The 18,662-nt window shown below is 51.0% G+C and overlaps 1 protein-coding gene across 1 annotated transcript in view; it reads right to left on the bottom strand.

The window, feature by feature from the left end:
- Nucleotides 1-18,662, bottom strand: part of LOC128277528 (fringe glycosyltransferase) — a 102,552-nt gene that overhangs the window by 53,729 nt on the left and 30,161 nt on the right. The window contains exon 4 of the mRNA XM_053016000.1: nt 13,581-13,683. Coding sequence (XP_052871960.1) covers nt 13,581-13,683 — 103 coding nt within the window. The remainder of the gene's footprint in view (nt 1-13,580; nt 13,684-18,662) is intronic.

Here is an 18,662-nt window from a genome sequence, read left to right as displayed (position 1 = left end):
TTGAGCACGTTTAATGGGTAATTACCGCAGTGCGCATTTAAAATCGATCCTTTCCGAGAGGGGGCGGAGAGTTCTTTCTTCCTCCCTCATCCGGAAGGCCCCATCCGGGAGTTTTGGGATGTGGGATTTTAAGGGCACGAAATTTAATCTGTGCACGACATTCGCTAATGACCGCATCGTGTCGTGGAATGCATAAAATGTGCCCTGCGCGAAGCGATTTTTGGTGGATCAGCGATCGTTGAACGATTTAAATTAAATTTTGAGTTCGGGAACTTAAGAATGCAAACACCGAAAGTGACCCTCAAAAGGCGCCCTTAATAGTCGGCATTTTTCCCGGCCAACAAATCCGGTTCATTTATATCAAACCCAATAGCTCTCCCTGTTGCACTCGTCCTCCGGCCCTCTGTGTGGCTAATAAATCAAACATTGGCCACAGCGAGCCGGCCACTAACGGCGGCAGCGAACTAACAGAAGCACGAGGACACTGAATCCGAAAACCCCTTCCTGTGTGCGTCTTCAGCAGGTAGATGGGGTCCTTTCGCTTTTGCACACCCATTTCCGTCCGTCCGTCCGTCCGGATCGCCAGAGGCAGAGTGTTCGGCGGCGGCGATGGTGATCAGTTGCCCACGATCAATTACCCACCGGACACAAACCCCACAACGGCCCGGCCCGAAGATTTAAAGACAATAATTTTTTATGAACATCATTTATTTTGTTCCGCGCTGCATTCCGCACCGGCTGCTACCGGGAACGGGAACGGCCCCGAAGAACGGCCCTCGAGTGCGCGCATAACTCTGCCGTGGCCGTGGCCAAGGGGGCCCGTTGGGGCCAATTATGAAGCGCTCGCTGGCGCAAATCTCATAATGGATGCGTGTAACATATACACGCTCGACTCGCCCGCTCGGGGCTGGCCAGGGCAGAAGATGAAGATCTAAAAAATATGAGCATCTCCGCTTCGGCTGAACGTGTAATCAGTCTGCTGCCGGTGGCCAGCAGCCACCTGAACCCGCCTGTGGTACCCGAAACGGTAGGCAAATGTAATGAAGTGTGCAAAATGCGTAAGTAAAATCAACTTCCTTTCCGTTTTCCTGTTCGAATTTGGGACCCACCCGAGAAAAAAGTCCAATTTCGCCACTCAGCGTGCAGCCTTCCTTTTAGCGGGGACAGGGGCGATTTATGGACACACCGCAGGATTACTTGCCCAATACGCGCGGTCCTCGCGCATCTTGATCGTCCCGGATCACGGCAAAAGACTTACCTGGAAAGGGAGAGAAGTGATAAAGGAACTCATTAGATTTAAATACAACAAAATTGCACTCTAATGTCAGTCAGTCAGTCAGCCGGTCCGAGATCGTCCCGGCCACAATTAGCAAACATTCATCTGCCAGTCGGCCACATCACGGCCCGTTCTCGGTAGATCGCGCCGTTTGATAGCGGCACTAGGAAGCGAAGGCACCACAGGTGGTAGATGAGTCTCCGGAGTGCGATGTGTGCTCTTTTGTCGCTCCGATCGCTGATGTGGATCTTCACGTTTTGCGCCTGGCATATGCGCCGTTGCCGCCCTGGAGACAAGATCCAGGATCCGTGATCCAGTTCGCTCCGCACACACTCTCAAGAGCCGACCCCCCTTTGGCGCTTGAGCTTACGGTGGGGCTTGAGACATAAACTGCCGGCTGCACAGAAGCGTGACGCGGCTGCGGTCGGGTGGGGTCGGGCGGAAACGAAAATGATCGTTCCGGAGCATTTTATGAGCACCATAAAAACCGGTCGGCAATGGTGAAGCCCGCACCATTGACCACCCATTGCGCGCGGCGGTGAATGCTAGAAGCGCGACGGGGAGCATTGCCGGCAAGTAGACGAAGCGAGCGGCTTCAGGTTGTTCACGGGTGTTGGCCGCGACGGGTCTTAGAGAATAACGGACCCGATGCAATCGGCGCTTCATCGGCGGGAAAGGTCATTGCGATCGTACCGCGTACCGGTTCGCGCTCGTCGGGTGAGAATGCCGAGCCGTGGCCGCCGAGCAAAAGATATCAATTTATTTCTGGATCAGCCAGCCTGTGGAAGTGGCGTGCGTGGAAATAGTTCTTCAAATCCAAATTGAAATTTTCCAAATTATAAGATTATTCATGCTCGCCACCGCCAGCCCCAAGCGGACGGACCCAAAATCGGCCGAACGAACAGTTTCAATTTCTGGAGCCTTTCTGGGGCAGCCTCCAGAGAGACACCGTAGTGCCTTGAGGCCGCGAAGGGGCGAAGAATTCTTCGTACATCGGCCAGCGCTGCTGATTAGGTACGCCAATGATACGCGCATTTATGCCACATTCTAAGGCGATCTAAATAACAGACCAACCTTCCCAAGAAATCCCAATCCCCGAGCGGGGTCGGACTGTTTTTTGGCCAAAACAGGGCCCCGGCGAATCCAATTGGTCGATGATACGCCCTAATGTGGCATTGAATCGCGATCGGTCGGCGGGGGGACGGTTGTCTACCGTTGGGCAGTTGAAATTTAAATAATAAAACGGTTGTGGCGAGATCTGGAACATTTTGCTAAGAACCATTATTATGCAAAGTTAGCAACCGGATCGATCGATCGGCGGGATCGCGGCGATAAGTGTGTGATTGCTCTGTGTGGGACCTGTGAGCTAACGCCTGATCCGATCGCCACTCCGGTCTATCCGATCGCCACTCCGGGGATTCAAATCCGAAGGAGAATGAAGCGGAATGCTTTGTCGATTTGTCGATCAATCGAACGATTGTTCCCTTCGCGATCTCCACGATGTAACGGCGGTCGACTATAAATATTCAACAGTTCTTGAAACTTGATCGAGAGTGCGACGTCATCCGGCGGCGAGATATCTCTCGCTTAAGAGGCCGCACTCGGGATGTTTTTCTTTCCCGTATTTGGATCGCTCGCTCTGATTCTGATTCGGTTGCCAATGTTTTACGGGTGGTCTGTCTGGCCCCCGGCCCGGCCATTAAGAGGGAGCCATTTTGGGCCAGCCAGTTGAGTCAAACGTTTCGTAAGTTAGGCGTTGGGCGATGAATCGGTTTAATTGTCCCGGAGCTGGGCCACGTGAGGCCAAATTATCCAACCCCGTAAATCGTGGCCACGTTGTGTACCTGTCATCGGGTGCATTGTAAAAGTGTCCCGGATGCCCGAACTGGTCGGAGGCAGCATGAACGCATTAATCTTCTGCGCAGAAAATTAAATCGAACCAGACGGGCGAACAAATTTCTTCGCAATTCGCGCCGTCCGCCGTCCGCGTCCTCGGAGAGCAAGTGCCAGTGCGTGCCGCGAGGTGATACGTTAACTATCTGTGTGGCTGCGGGCCGGCGCAACAGGCGACAGGCGCAAAACCAGCCCTGGAACAAGGTGCAAGGTCCTTCTGGAAGCACGCGATCGCAACCGCGATGGGCCAGCCAGCTCTCGAAGGGCGGCCATTCTAATGACAAGAAAATAAAACCAGCGCCGATGGCCGGGTGATGCCGAGAGCAAGGGGCGTAGCAAATTCCAACTCCGATTGCGCCAGTTTAATTTCTCGATCAACGGGTCCAGGGTTCCTGGGCGAGTTTTTAATCAAAATCCGATCCACGGCCCGATCGCGGGTCGTTTGGTGGAGTAAAAAATCAATTATCGTAAGGGAAGGCGCCCGGGCGCCTACGTTCGATCGGCGGTGGTGGCGGCGTCGGCTCGGAGAACACTCGATTAAACGGTTCCTGATCCTGTGGAGATCAATTTTGCCCGCTTTGCCGCGACTCACCGCGAAAGAACGAAATCATTAAACCATCTCGTGGCTATCCTACATTGGTATTTTGTGCTTAGAGAGAGAGAGAGCGAGTGAGAGAAACGATCGAGTGTTTCAAACGCTGAAAAAAGGTTCAATTTCCGGTGCATCGCGAAAAAGACCAAAAAGGATTCCGCAAGTTATTCCGCCCGCCGGATCATCAATTTATTAATATGCAACGCGTGACCACCGGGACCTGAATGGCTAATAAATCGAGTCGTCAATGCAGCACTGCAGCAGTCGCGGGGACGCGACGACCTCTGTGTCTGCGCCCCGGGTCCGACCGGGAGATTATGCAGGCGACTGACAGTTGGCGGCTTGTCTTGAAGCGTCGGCCGCGTTGGCGGCGACTATATTTCTTTTGGTCCACGGCCCGCCTCAAGACGCCCAGTTGAGGCACGCGCGCGCGATCGCGTCCCCTGCCCGCGATCATGACTCATTCGCAAACCACCGAACGTTATTGCGCCGGTGTCGCCAGAGTCGCCGTTCAAGTCGAAACAATAGACCGAAGTAGCGAATGGCCACCACCAGCAGCAGTAGCCGTTGGTCGCGATCGTGCCATGACCGCGGGCCGCTTCGATTTGCGTAAACACGTGCGCCAGAGTTGGCGTGGAGCACGTACGGGGTGAGACGGTCGACTTTGTAGCCTTTTTTGGACCCCGAACTCGGCGGAATATAAAATCAACAAACCCCCTTTGGGGCGATCGCACGATCGACTCGACGTGCTCCGCGCGTGGTAGTGTTTTGAACTTTGCTGATAACTCGTAAGTCCATGTATCGCGAAAGGGTCCAGCAAAGGTGGTCACGGACCCAGTGGGTGCTGCGCAATCGGTGATCTCAGAGAGAGAGAGAGGTCAGAGCGCACACCGGGGAACCCGAGCAGCGCGGTTATCAAATGTCAGGCATCTGACCGACTTTGATGAACACGAATAATAAAGTCTTCGCCCGCCCGAAGGCTGTCAAAGGTCCTGCAGAGCGGACAGATTTGGGTTCGCCGTCGGAAGTCTTGTCGCTGTCAGTCAGAACCACGAACCGAACCACGCCCTGTCAGTCACCCTGGCCCCGTGGAGGTTTGGCTGTGCGTGCAATTAAATCAATACTGGGCTTCTTTCTAATCCTTTTGCGACCCCAAAAAATGGCCCGGGCCCCGGGGTCTGCTAATCTGTGGCTACTCGCGCACGCACCGACGCGTCGATCGGATCGGGGCGATAAAAGTCTGGCCTCGATCGTTCGTTAGTTAGTCGTTCTCTGTTGCTATCTTGACCGATCGAGCCGGAGGCGTGGGCTCTCGGTTAGCATATAATGAGCCACCGATTGAAGCCACTGGCCCGGACCACATTTCACGCGCCTTACGCACGCGGATCGTTTTAATAACCAGCGTCCTGCCTCGAAGGGAATAAGTTATTGGGCTGTTCGCGTGTGGCCCATTATGTGGGGGGCCATTAGCATGGCGCGAGTGAGTGACACACGAACCACGGGACAAGGCCGGACTTTCTAGTGGGCATTAATAAATCAATCCGCCGTCGAACCGGGGCAAGTGTTTCGCTCTCTCGAATCGATTTGTGTTTGCGATTGGTTTACGCATTTTTTGCGCGCCGAGGTCAAGTGAACAGCGCAGCTCCGCAGCTCGGTGGGTAACAAATTGTTTCGCAGTCGCTGCTGAGTTCGTGTGGTCCGCGATCCATTTATCTTACTCACTGCCGGATTTAAGCGCGATATTAGAGAAAGAATCCGGCGGACCGGTGAATGGGGCGATCACATGTCTGGCCGGGGGGCGGAATAGTTCGAAGACACATTCGAAAACTAAATAAGATCATTAGCTCTAAACGTTTGCCACCTCGGCAGGCAGGCGACCCCGCTTGTGGCCAAGGTTTTCCAACCGGGCACGCAAAGTTTGACATTAATAAACTCCTAAAACCGGTCATTAATTATTGCGCCCGCGCGCGGCTGAAGCGGGGAAGCTGGAAATGATGATGAACGTGGTGCCCTAACGAGCGAAATGGGAGATGACAGCTAACCGCCTAGAGGGCCACGGAGTCCACGCCGGAGTCCACGCCGCGTTCGCTTCCATCACCCATTTCGACACTTTGCGCTGCAGACCGTTTTCGAGGCGATCGCGATCGCGCGGCAAGCGAAAGCTTTCTTTCTCCGGCAGGACGGCTGGGCCAACATTAGGCCAACCCCGCACGCTAGTGGCCATTATCGATGGAAACGACGTCAGATAGGTAGATTAATGATGCACGGTGTGCCCGATTGGCCCCCTTTCAGAACGATCGATGGCGTGTTTTCTGGGGGTGGTGTTTTGAAATCGATTTGGAGATCCCCGAAAACTTTCCTCGCTCCGATGCAGTGAAGTGAAGCGGATCAAGCATTTGTTTGCAACGAAACAGCTTCCCAAGGGCGGACTCGATTTATCATCCAGCTTTAGCCCATAAGACACTTCGCGACTGCTTCGCGAAGATCGATTTCAATAAATTCGAACAAAAGAACTCGGTGCGCCGCAAGCGACGAACCGAGACCGAGACCCCGACGGTGCGCAAAAGTCACCCGCGGCTTGCGATAATTTGTTCCATCGATCAAGCTGCGACAATTTCGCCCCGCCACCGGCGATCGTTTCGCCCCGTCTTTCCACTCCAGCTGCATCGCTGCAGACTGCATCGGCGCGAACGAAAAATGGTTCTCGGGTGGTGTCTTCTGTGCGGGCCAATTGGTTCACCCGCTTCGAATGCGGGAACCCTGCCACCACAGGGCACAGGATTAAAGGATTAGTCTTGCCGTCAGTCCCGGGACCGTTGATCGGGATCGGGTGGATGGAATGGAACGAGAGTAAAATACTATCGCCTGTCAGCGGCCCGGCGGCGATCGATGGTCCGCGTAGTGCCCCGTTTACTGCTATGCGAATGGAGCAAAAATGGCTGCCAGAGTTTATAAAACTCTTCACTCACGGTGATTGGCTGGCCAGCGGCCAAGTGACCCGAGGCAATTACCCCCGGGGATGATACGAACCAAGGTGTCGAGACGGGAGATCCTAAATCGGTCAGCCTTAGCTCTGACTTTTGTGCTATTTAGCATAGCGAAATGCCGCCTGGCCAACAACTGGCCGCTTTCCATTCGCGGAACGCATTAGGCGCACAAAGCTTCACACCGCGCGCCCGGAAGTCGTGGCCAGCACAAAGCCTCCGACAGCTCGACCTCCGTTGCTTCGTCTTCGTTCATTCTAATGGCAGCAGGTGCGCCGGGACGGAACGCGCGCGGTGGCGGCGGTGGCAACGGAAGACTCATTTCTTTTAGCCGCTTGCGCGGCGAACGAAACATTCCGGGTTCCGGCGGGCCAACAAATGCCTGCAGGCCGACCGCACGGCGCGCGGACCGAATCTAATTCCTCGGTAATGACTTGCGGTTAATGGTCGAGGAGGAAGTGCCGGGCCGGCGTCGGAACAGGTGGCACTCAAACGGCCTTACATCTCTGTTTCGGAATTGATTGACACAAATCGCTGACACGGCCTGGCTAAGCATCGCGCCCGAATCGGAACGGTGGACCGTTTGTCCGGTTTGTTCCATTTTTTCGTTGCTGCTGCTTCTGTGACAAAACGGTGCCGTGTCTTCGAAGACCGAGTTCCATTTATTACAGAGGGGTCCCGGAGAGTACTTTGCGTCATTAGGAAAGTGTTGCAGACGACACGGATTCGGACACAGAGATTCGGTGGCCATTTGCCCGGGGTGAGATTTTTTGCCCCCGATCGCTTTACGCTGACGATCATCTCGGGGAGCCGGTTGGTCGGTTGGTAATTTTCCACATTAAATTTTCAATTAGCTTTCCCTCATTGCCGTGTCCTGCTCGGGGCGTGTCGAACCGCGCGGCAGGCACGACATGTGCTCGGCATGGCGCAGAGCTCGTTTAATTAGAACCACCATCCGGACGCTGGAAGATGCGTCGGCATCAGCGCGAAGAAGTTCTTCACCGGTTCGTTGGCCGCGCCACGTCCGGCCGTAGCGAAAGCCGATTTGGCACAATCACGGCACGATCGATATCAATTTCGGGCAATATTCGGGCGACCATTTGTCAAGTCGCTAGCCGGGGACGGTGAAGCGAACGAAGCACACACAGATGGGCCGGCCGGTCTGATGTAATGATGTCCGGGGAGGGGGGAAGGAAACATTCTTGAGCATCCGCCGCGGCGCCGGAACCTGTTTCGCTACCCTGTGACCACGCTGGGGGATCTTCTCGGTGATCGCGCGGTGTGTAGTTTTCAAATTTTTGCAACAACTGGCCGAAAACCGATCATTACGTGCGTCGTTGGTAGCCTGCCCCGATAATGGCCCCTGTCGAAAAGTACACTTTTGCATCGATCGAGTCGTTTGATGTGATCGCCGTCAGCACGTGCTACTTGCATGGGCTGTTAAAAGACAAAGATGTAAATAAATTACCCTTTGGTGACTTCACCAAACGCCTAATTTGCATCTTCCACCGGCGAACTAATAAATAATGCTGTCCGAAGGGTAACTTGCCCTTTTTTGGAAGGCTGCAACACGGCCAAGCTAAAGTATTGCCGTAAATTGCTCGCATTAGAAGCAGGACGCCGGCAAGCCGATCGTCAGACGGCAACACATCGTAGATGATGAGGCCTTTTACCTCAATTTTGTGGTGATTTCGTGTAGCTTCTTGGGCGCCTCTTTCGACTCTCTTCTTCACGCTGAATGAGATGTAGAAGACTAAGAGTAATGTTGATTCTCGTCAGAATATAAGAGATTCTTGGCCACATTTTGGTAACATTAGCAAACTGAGCGATCGATTCACACCGTGAAATTCGATACTGGCCCAGGGCCGGTGCCTAATCGAGTGGAATTAAGATGACAGTTTGGGGGTCAAAACGAAGGTGCTTCCTTTATTTGGCCGATGGCAATGGTGCTTCGTGAGAAAAGCGTAACATATGGCACTCGGCGCCGGAGCGCCGAATCGAAACAGGAAGCGAAACAGATTTGCATTCGCATGGACTCGGCTGAGTGATACATTTAGGGAGTTAGGGAATGTGATCCGTGATTGGGGAGTTCGTGTGATCGTGAACGGGAAAAGATCATGCTGAGGTGATAGAATGTATGGGGCCCCGGGACGATCACTTTCTTATCCTTTCCCAACAAACTGAACACTCCCAGCACGGCGACCCTTCGAACCGCGTTGACCTCCGGGTGACTTTCGCCCAAGTCGAAAGCATGCACCGGAACATTGACCGCTGTAGTTGTGCGTGTAGTTGTGGTGCACGTTCAAGAAACCCGCCATCGGCACTCGCTTCATTAGCTCGAAGGTTTGGTCCGAAGTTCGTTAGACCGATGGTCGCCGAACCGGACTGCTGGTCAGCCGCTGCCTCAGCTCGGACACCCCAGGAAACTTAACAGTAACGTGCCGGAAGAGAAATGCTCCCGGAGCCACACGTCGGGTGAAAATATGCCTCGGGCCAAGAACGGCGAGGGCCTTTAAGCTGTGTTTCCTACCGCGGCTTAGATGTCGTGTTTGGTCAAGTAATTAACGGTCTATTAGTAACCGCGGAGGGCCAGAAACCTAATGGCGGCGGATTATGGTAAAAGCTTCTATTGCTTTTATCGATCGACCGTTGCAATGTTTGTTCCTCACTTTAGACCCGTTTGTTACGAGTCCGCATCGATCGATCGATCATGGAACATAGGTCAAAACGCTAGCAAACGCTAGAACAAACACAACTCCGAAACGTAAAGTCGGCCAAAAAGCCGGTTTGTCATGGGCTCAAACAATCGGCCTCGCGAAGGCGGAGCCTCTAATTTGAAGGCGCGCGCGTCTCGGGGGCCGCTAATCAAATTAGACGCAGAATTGGGCGCACAATGACTGACCAATTTCACCGATCCAACGGTCGGCCTGTCATGACCGGCCGGCCGAGGTACTTGAAAGTTTCAAGCTAACGGTGACGTTGATTGTTTGAAGCCAAGCCCGCCAAGTTCCGAGATAAGCATTGGGAAATCCTCCACCTTCAGCAACAATGGTCCGGGTCGCCGGGTTTCCAGGGCGTTGTGGGCGGGGTGGATGGGAGCGTTTCAATTGAAGGAGCGGAACCGATTTGACCATATGATTATCTTAATTAATCGACTGGCCACGTCCACCCAAAAACCGGGTCCCGCAAGATGCGGTAATCGTCTCGTAGCGGCAATGAAAAGTTGACCACCGGGGACAGGGCGTGTAATTAGGCCCTTTTCGGTTTACAAGTCTCTACAACTACTGCCCGGGGTGAGCTTTGAGTTTGAAGGTCCATACTGCTGACTCATGACGCGTTTCGGAACCGGACACCGGTTCCAAACGATGAAATCGTGTGTCTTGTTCGATGGCTAGACAAAGGCGTCAGACAAACGGTTGGTTAGCGGAGACGGTGATGACGGTTCATAACTAGGCAGCGATCGAGTTACCGAAGTATCGATCGCTGGTGTGTGCAAAATACAGCAAAGAAGTGGAGCGAACGGTACAAATGTGGAGTTTCAATGAAGTGAAGTAATTATTCGTAGATGAAGTGAACCGGTTCAAAAAACCGGTTCGTTTCTAATAAAATTGCATTTTATCGAAGTTAGTGCCAAAATGCTCAATTCCATTAGCCAAGCTCATTAAAGTGATCCAGCCCAGTTCGCCTCGCTCTATGCACGACTCTATTTTAGCGGATAAAGGTGTCCTCGGCCAGTCGATGAAAGTGCTCGGCCCATCTGACCAGAGATGCAAAGCAGAGCGACATAAACTGGTTCACTTTATGGCCCGTCTCAAGCGACCCACACCTGGAACTGGACGTCGGACCAATTCGAGACGAGATGCGGTGGTCAATTTATGCTCCAGTAAATAATAACTTCCACTGCGCGCACCGGCCGCCTAATTGCACTGCACCAGAGCCAAAGATGACTACGGGGCGCCTAATTGAATCCTTTGCCGGCAATCGAATGGATGGACGAGGCCCGTGGATCGTAAGCAAAACCCGCCCGCCGTGGAGCAGGTTTCGTTCGCAACGCGGTTTATCGGAATAATTATTCTACGCAACGCGCGGCCAGTGAGTGAATGTAGACTGGAGTTGTCGTCGCCGGGCCAGTAATTAACGGCACGGGGAATTCAAATTAATGGATGCAGCGATTATTACCTTCAACCTTCACGATAACGGTCGGAATGGATCAATCCGAGCAAATACTACGTCGGGAATAGCGTCGTTTGAAACAATATTATTTGCCGGCAGACTAACCCCGTGGCAAACCCCGTGATCTGGGGTATCTAGGGCACAACTTGCAGCTTGGAGTCTCGTCTCCCGATCACGACTGCCCCGGACTTTCCAGTCCCAATGCAGTCCAGTCTTTAACTGGACTGGGCTCACGAATGTTTTGACGGGCTCGGGCTTTTGGCCGTTCCATATCGCGGTAGGCTCTGCAATCAGCCATCAGTCGGTGATCGATGAATTCAGCGCGGCCATTCAATGCAAAACAAATTAACGTTTCATCTGTGGAGCACACCGTGGACACGAGCACAATCGGGTCGGGTTTTGAGAATGGGCGCCACCTTCCCGGCGAATCTTGGAGGTGGTCAAGGTTTGACGCGAGCGTACGCCACATTTTCGGCGCTCTGGCCACCTCGTGACCGCGGGGTCCGGGGAGTCATGACTTTTGAAAATTAATACAACAAGCTGGGTCCCTCCTGGGGCGGGACGGTGATGCGGAGGTCGGCTCGAGGGCCTTCCGATCGATAGGTAGTTGAAGCGCGCTGAATGGCGGTCCTGACAGTCGGTTACTATGGTTACACCGCACCGCACCGAAGGATTGTAAGTACCGAATGGGCACGCTTTGTCCGCGTGGACTGCAACTTCAACTCCGGGACTGGCTCCGGGGCTCTCTTATCGAATTTGGGGAATCTAATTTGGTGATCTTGTCGAAGCGTTGTCCAACTCGGCTCTCGGTGAGGTCGGTGGGGCACGGGCAAGCACGGATCACGGAGCGTGCTTGTTGAGAAATCGGATCAAAGTAGTTTTTCTGTTCCTTGTTTGGGCCACTTCTTGCCTTCCCAGGTCGACGGTTCCCCAATCGATCGACCGACGGATAAACAAGCATTCCCGACATGTCAATGTTGATAGTGCCCGTGTTATGATGTTTAGCTCGAAATTGGTTACGTTCTTTCAGTTTTTTTTTGCTTTGTCCGTTTGTTGCCCTCGCAGCAAATGAAGGCTCCGGTGATTTTTATCATCCTGAATGGCCGATGCTCGACGGTTATGTTTGGATGGAATTTGTATCACACAATAGAGATAGTGTCATCGGAGAATGATTTTCATTGTGGAGCGGAAGCAGTACAAGCATCTGCTATTATAATGTTTTAATGTTGACTCGTACTTATGTTCGTTTAAACTCACATCTGCTAAAAGACGTGAAGCAACCACATGTTAAAATGTTGGAATGTGGCCAGAAATCGCGAACGGAGCAAGTGGTTCGAATAGTTCCAACATGTGTTTCGGGTGCTAAGAAAAGAAAACATATTTTTCACGTCGCCTTTGGAACGTGTCTGTAACGACCGGGGTTCGGTTGTGGTTCTTTTAACGATTGGCAGCCTTTTTTACCACAAGGACAGCAAAAACCCCATTTCCTGTTTGGCTTAATTGGTCTTGTGAGTTAGCTGGCATCCACAACCAAATTTATGAAGTGATGTAATGAAAAGTTTGAAATACTTTTAGAATCAAGAAAACCCCGATGGACAACACGTGTTGCAGCATTCCGCATAACTTAGCGACGGCGTAGCTGAAAATTGACCCACTGATTGACTTGTTGGCTCAGTGAAGTCATATAAAACTCACAGGAGATACATATAAACTGCTCCGTTGTTAAGATAAGAAACGACGAAAAACACACACGACGATCAGAACGATCTTTTTGGTCAAAAGAGAAAGAGAGTCGCACGAAAGCGACTCCCCAATACGAGGGATGCGTAATAAATGTTGTCAGGAAATTGAAGCCTCCGCGCGATAAGAATCCGTTCGTGTTCGTGTGCAAAAACCCACGTTTTATGAGGTGTCGTTTTCGGCCAGCATCTGCCGGCTGCGTCGCCGGAGGCCGCGGTCGCGGTCGCCGTAAACTTCGCCGCCCAGCCGCAAACGGCAGCAAAGTGACAGAGAAAAATGCAGCGCTCATAAATTAGCACCTTCCCTAACGGATGCATCCTGACTGCAACAGCTTCGGAATCGTGCAAGACACCATCAAGAGAGTGCGGCCAACGGCCAGCGCACAGAATGTGAGGTGGCGGATCTGCTAGGATATCCGTAATTTTAAGTGAAGGTGGATTTAATTAAAGTGGGATCTTGAACTAATAAAATATCTTAACAAACAACCTGCGTTGGAGAATGTAAATTAGGGTCCCAATCTCTCTCGCTGCTGAAGTACACGGGATCGCAGAATTTACCGAAGAAGATCGCGCACAGATCGTGATCGCTGCACATTAATGCACGTGAACATGTATATTAATGCTGGGGCCTTTCCTCAGGCCACACCCGATCGTTCGGTTGCGTTGCAGCCAATAATTAACTTGCTGCCATTAAGGCGCTCGGTGTCACGGGACCCAAGTCGCCATCCCGAGAAACGGGGCGTAAATGGTAATTAGAATTTATCGTACCACGGTCTCGTATGGTAGCGAACGGAGAGGATCGTGCCGATCTTTCAAGAGTCAGAGTTCTAGTTATTTTGCCGATCTTATCGATCCAATTTCGCTTTTGATTTCCTCCAGCCGGCCACAAATGGTGCATGATGATTATTTTTCGCAATACTTACTTTTTGGCGCTGTCCAGAAAAAACTCAAACTCCTTGCCCATCTTGCAGCAGAGCGCCTTCCGAAAGTGACCCTGCGAGCAGTTGGTGTTGACCATATGGTTATCTGTGGGTTGGCGGGGTGGATGAGACATAAAAATATGGAAAGGCATTAAAAAACGAGGACCGAATCGGGGTAATCTTACTAATTTAATTTTCGATGTTTTAATTTTTCGCGATCGCCACCGTTCGTTGCGTCGCTTCTGTCGAAACGGGGATTTCGGTTCTTAATAGACGTAGCTATAATTAAGTACACCGTTCTTCGGCTGTGTAAAATGGCAAAAAATAAACGCGGATGGAAATTCACGAATCAGTTCGCAGGATGCGAGGTAGCGAGGATTCGCACCCCGATATTTCTACCGTTTTACACTCCCGTCCGATCGCTTTCCGCATATGAGCTCGTTAATTGATACGATGAAAGCTATTAAATATTTATTGTCTACCCGCACGGATCGGGATTTGAGCTTCTTGGCTCGTTTACGCGACCAACTTCGTAAGCCGATGGCGGTTAGAATGATGGGCCGAAGCGACTTAAAAAAAGAATCACTGTGATGAGCGAAGACATAAACTAACTTTGACATTAATGAGTTATAAAGGCCATTCAGGCACGAAGATTCAGGGCTCTTTTTTGGCGGACCTCGGACCGCTTCGGAATTTTGTGGGCTTTATCTCCGCCAACCGGTCGATAAGTTTCTAATCTGATGTCGACGCCATCGAACACTTGGCCGTGGATGATGCGGGAAAAAACCATGTCGTTGATATGATGTTATGCGCGCAGGCTCATCTTCATTTTTTTTTCCTCCGTTGCCCAAGCGTCTTAACCGGAGCTGCCTACGCACTGAATGCAGATAAGGCCGTGTTCCATCCTCACCAGGTGGCCATGTGTTTCGTTTTATCAATTCAAATTATTGGAGCAGCGTCGGAAATAGAGAAGACAAGTTTTCCTACGGAACCACACCGTCCGAAGGAAGATACACGATCTTCGCGGGCGCGTTGGCGGCCACACTGGACTCTACGCCATAAAACTCGGTAACATCTTTGGTGGTTATTTGAATTTTTTCTCCTTATTTATCTTGATAACGATCTGATAAATATGTGATATATTTTTACACCATAAAGATCACGCCCGGCGCGATCTGCGCCGTCGAGTGAGATTTCGATCGATTTAATACGTTCCAGCGCATATTTGAATATTGCATATTGTGTGTTGCAAAAAACAATAGGCGATTTATATAACGCATTTCGCATTGAAGGATCCCCCCTCCCGAAGAGACAGGTTAATAATGTTAGACTAATGTCATAAGGTAAATTAGAAGCTGTCAGAGTTTGTGTTTCCGAAGCACGTTGTTTCCGTGGAAGTTCGTGGAAAGAAATCAAATCGAAAGAGCACCTGGCCATAAGAAGGAAGGTTAGCTTGTTTCTCTTTCTCTCCGCCAATGTCCGCCGGCCACAATTTATGAACCGCCGTCTGCCGGTATTTCCATTCGATCGGGTTTCGTCTCCATTCGGATGTTTGTCATTCGCTTGTGACTTCATGCAGTGTGTCATTCTATAAAATGTGTTGATTTCGAAAACATCCAAAACATTTGAAGTTCGCGTCGTTCGAAATAGTGAGTTCGAGGCAAGGTGCACGCCGCCGGTTCCAGGCTCCAGGACCGAAGGCGAACGATCGATCGATCGATCGGCGGTGTCGATCGACGGACATAAAAACCTCACCGAGCCCATACACGTTTTAATTAATGGACACATTTTGAAGCGAATCTAACACGTTTGGCCGGGTTTCGCTTCGGCCGTGTTGGGTAACGTCGGTACAAAATTATTCGAAACACTGTGCAGTGGATCGTATTTTATTCCGCTTTTTGAAACTCGTTCAGCAATAATTTGCCTAATTGAATTTGTTGCAACACTAGAAATCGATGCGGCTAATAATCATCTATTGGCCGTACGTTTGAAATAAATTTAAAATATTACAACGACACGAATTTTACATTTGGGGCTCCTAATCGATGAAGATGTTGATGCGGCACACTTTCTCCGAACGAAAGAAAAGATGGCTGCTGAGTCGGTTGCTACGATACCGTGTCACGAAATAAACCAACGCCAACCACGAGTGGGCACGAGATGTTATTAAAACCTCACAAAGTGTGCCATTAGCATGATCCGAGGAATGGAGCATGGTCGTTATTAAATGTTGGTCCCTAGTGTCCCTACCGCGCAGCCCATTGTCACGTCTTTTGAGTGTCCAAAATGGCGCACCGGCGACCAACTGACGGCATCGATCTTCCCGATCGGTCAGCGGACGGAACGGGGAATAACATGATTAGCATAAATGGTCATCATAAAATAGTTATCTCTTCTTCACCGTGCCGTGCGGCCCATGGCCAAGGCGTGTTGCAACCTGATCCACCGGCGGGGACCGTGTCACGATCGATTAATGTCTGCGACCGAAAACATGATCCATCGAGCGACGGATCCACCGACGGGATGAGCCGGGTTCCGAAATTCGTTTTCAAAATGTCGTCCAAGTACTCCCCAGATGGGGACTTCGAAGTCAGATTTTGCATAATGATACAAGACTTTAAACTCACGACGCGACGCGGCCATTTGTTCGCCTGTTAAAAGGTAACCATAAATTAGTAAACAGTGTCATCTCCGCCAGGCTGGTCCCTAGCGTGGCCTAGTGACGATGTGGTGCTAGGTCGTGGTCAGCAATTAATGGCTAGATCGATAGGCAAATCGTAGGTTCTTCGTATCGCGCGTTTGCATGATTTTGAAACCAGTTTCCCCGGCGGGGTGGGGGCCAGTTCAATGGTAAGAGTTTTAAGATAAGAACAGGGAATTCTTGCCATCCAGCAACGGGGTGACATATTTTCGAAACCCACATCGGAATCGGATGTAATTTACGTGCCGGCAGATAAGGTCGCGGAATGTTGGCTGGAACCGGAATGGGCGCCTCATGAATCAGCAGCACACCACCAGGGTTTGACAAAAAATAAGAACCCCCTTTCCGGGGTTTATGGTTCGCACTCGAGGGATCGCGCACACTCATTACCGTTTTACAGCTGCGCAAATAATAAATTTTACTCAACTTCAAGACAGGAAGCTACCAAGAGAGTGATTATCTGGTCCCCGAGACCAAACGGGATGCTTGCGTTCTGCTCTGATTATCAGCGACCGTCCGGGCGCCGGGTGGATGCATTCCTTCGGGGCGAATGTTGATTGAATTTTACGATCCACCTTCCACCGCCGGGCGCCGGATTTGACGGATAAATCCCGTGCCGAGCCGCGACGCACCGCGGCATAAAACTCTCTCTCTCTCTCCCGTTCTCTTGGCCGGGGGTTCCCAGCCAAGCTAGTTCCCGCCGCGAGTTTTTTCTATTGTTTCGTTTAATGACCACCCCGCCGTATATTGTTCGGCCGGTTGAACTCTTTTTCAGCGGTGTTTGATTTACGACGAACGTCCTTTTCTGATTGCCCGGTGTAGAAATCATAATCAATTTACTGCTCTCATTAAAAAGGGAAAAGCATAAAAACATAAAAAATCATCAGCAGTGCGCGCGCTGCGAGGCCTTTTTGGCCTCGTTTTTGTGTGGCCAAACGGACGGAGAGACGGAGAGACAGACACCTTCTCATCAATTGAACCAAATATGTCCCTGGGAGTTTGGCGAGGCGACAAACGACAAGCCCCTGTGAGCCGCCCGTCGGAAAATCAAAACGAAAAATTGGGGAGCCCCGCGAACTGCATCGAACGGCGGATGGCCGGCCGGCCAGTAGCAGGCCCGCTTGGTAGCAGGAAATTATTCCGAACATTTTGATTAGCTTATTCTCTACCGTTTTCCGATGTTCGTATGCCGCGGAATCCGCCGCGGCCCGCGGTCGGCGGCGGTGCGCGCGTCGTAAAGGGTGATCATTTTATTCAACCAACCAATGACGAAACCGGGCCAGGCCGCCGGAACCGGGCCCGAATTTGTGCAATCTCATCCAGGACGATGACGACCGGGCTCGCAGCATCGAGGGACTACAATTTTCGGCCGATATGCTGCCATAAAACCATCTTCCCCCGGGGATGGCTCGGCCACGGAATTACGACGGGAAATTTGTAAACTAATAAAACCTGGCTTCAATTGTGCAAAGTGGAAAAATTGAGGGCCTCGCCGGAACGGCTGAGGGATCGTTAGCCTAAATATTAGGTTGGGGAAAAAGAAATCCATTATTTTCTCGGTAGATGCCTTTAGTGATCGATATCTCGTGAAGTATCGATCGTACAGTTTCAAGTTTAGGCTCGTTTTAAAGCTGATACTTTACACTTAAAAAATGCTTTCACTGTTTATTGTTTGTTCTATTCGTTTGTGAGTTACAGGGTGTTAACAATGGAGGTCAACGAAGAAAAATTCGGTACATTTTACAGTTTTTCTTTGAAAACGAAAATTCAAGCTAGGCCGCTGAAATTTGCATGGTGTTATGGTGCCGATACTCTAACAGCTAGGTCATAAATTTTGGTTTCGTTGACCCGTTTCAGTTATTTTTTATGTTAAAGCCTAGGCAGACACGTCATCGAAAATGTCGATAAAATCACAGAAATAATCAAAGTAGTGTTAGTAATCAGAGCATCGGCCAGGAGCTAAAGATTAACATCGAACAGTTTTAAGCCATTTGCGCAAAGCTGGATTCACAAAGAAGCTCGATGTTTGGGCGCCACCCTATTTACACCAAAAAACATGATGGCCATCTGCAAGTTTTGGCCAAACGGAATGAAATCGAACCATTTCTTAAACGGATGGGTACTGGGGATGAGAAATGGGATCATACGACAATATGTGTGAAATCGGTCGTGGTCTAAGCGTGGTGAAGCAGCTTAACCGGTGGCCAAACCAGAAATAACGGCTAGGAAGGTTCTACTGGGTATATGGTGGGACTTGAAAGGAATCGTTTATTATGAGTCGCTTCCGTGTGGCCAAACAATAAATTCAGATCTCTACTACAACAACTGCACCGTTCGAAGCTAGCAATTGACCAGAAACGACCAGAATCGGCCAACGAAGAGGT

This window comes from Anopheles cruzii, chromosome 2 (assembly GCF_943734635.1).
Source record: "Anopheles cruzii chromosome 2, idAnoCruzAS_RS32_06, whole genome shotgun sequence".
Lineage (NCBI taxonomy): Eukaryota > Metazoa > Arthropoda > Insecta > Diptera > Culicidae > Anopheles > Anopheles cruzii.
This window is presented reverse-complemented; position numbering and strand designations above follow the sequence as displayed.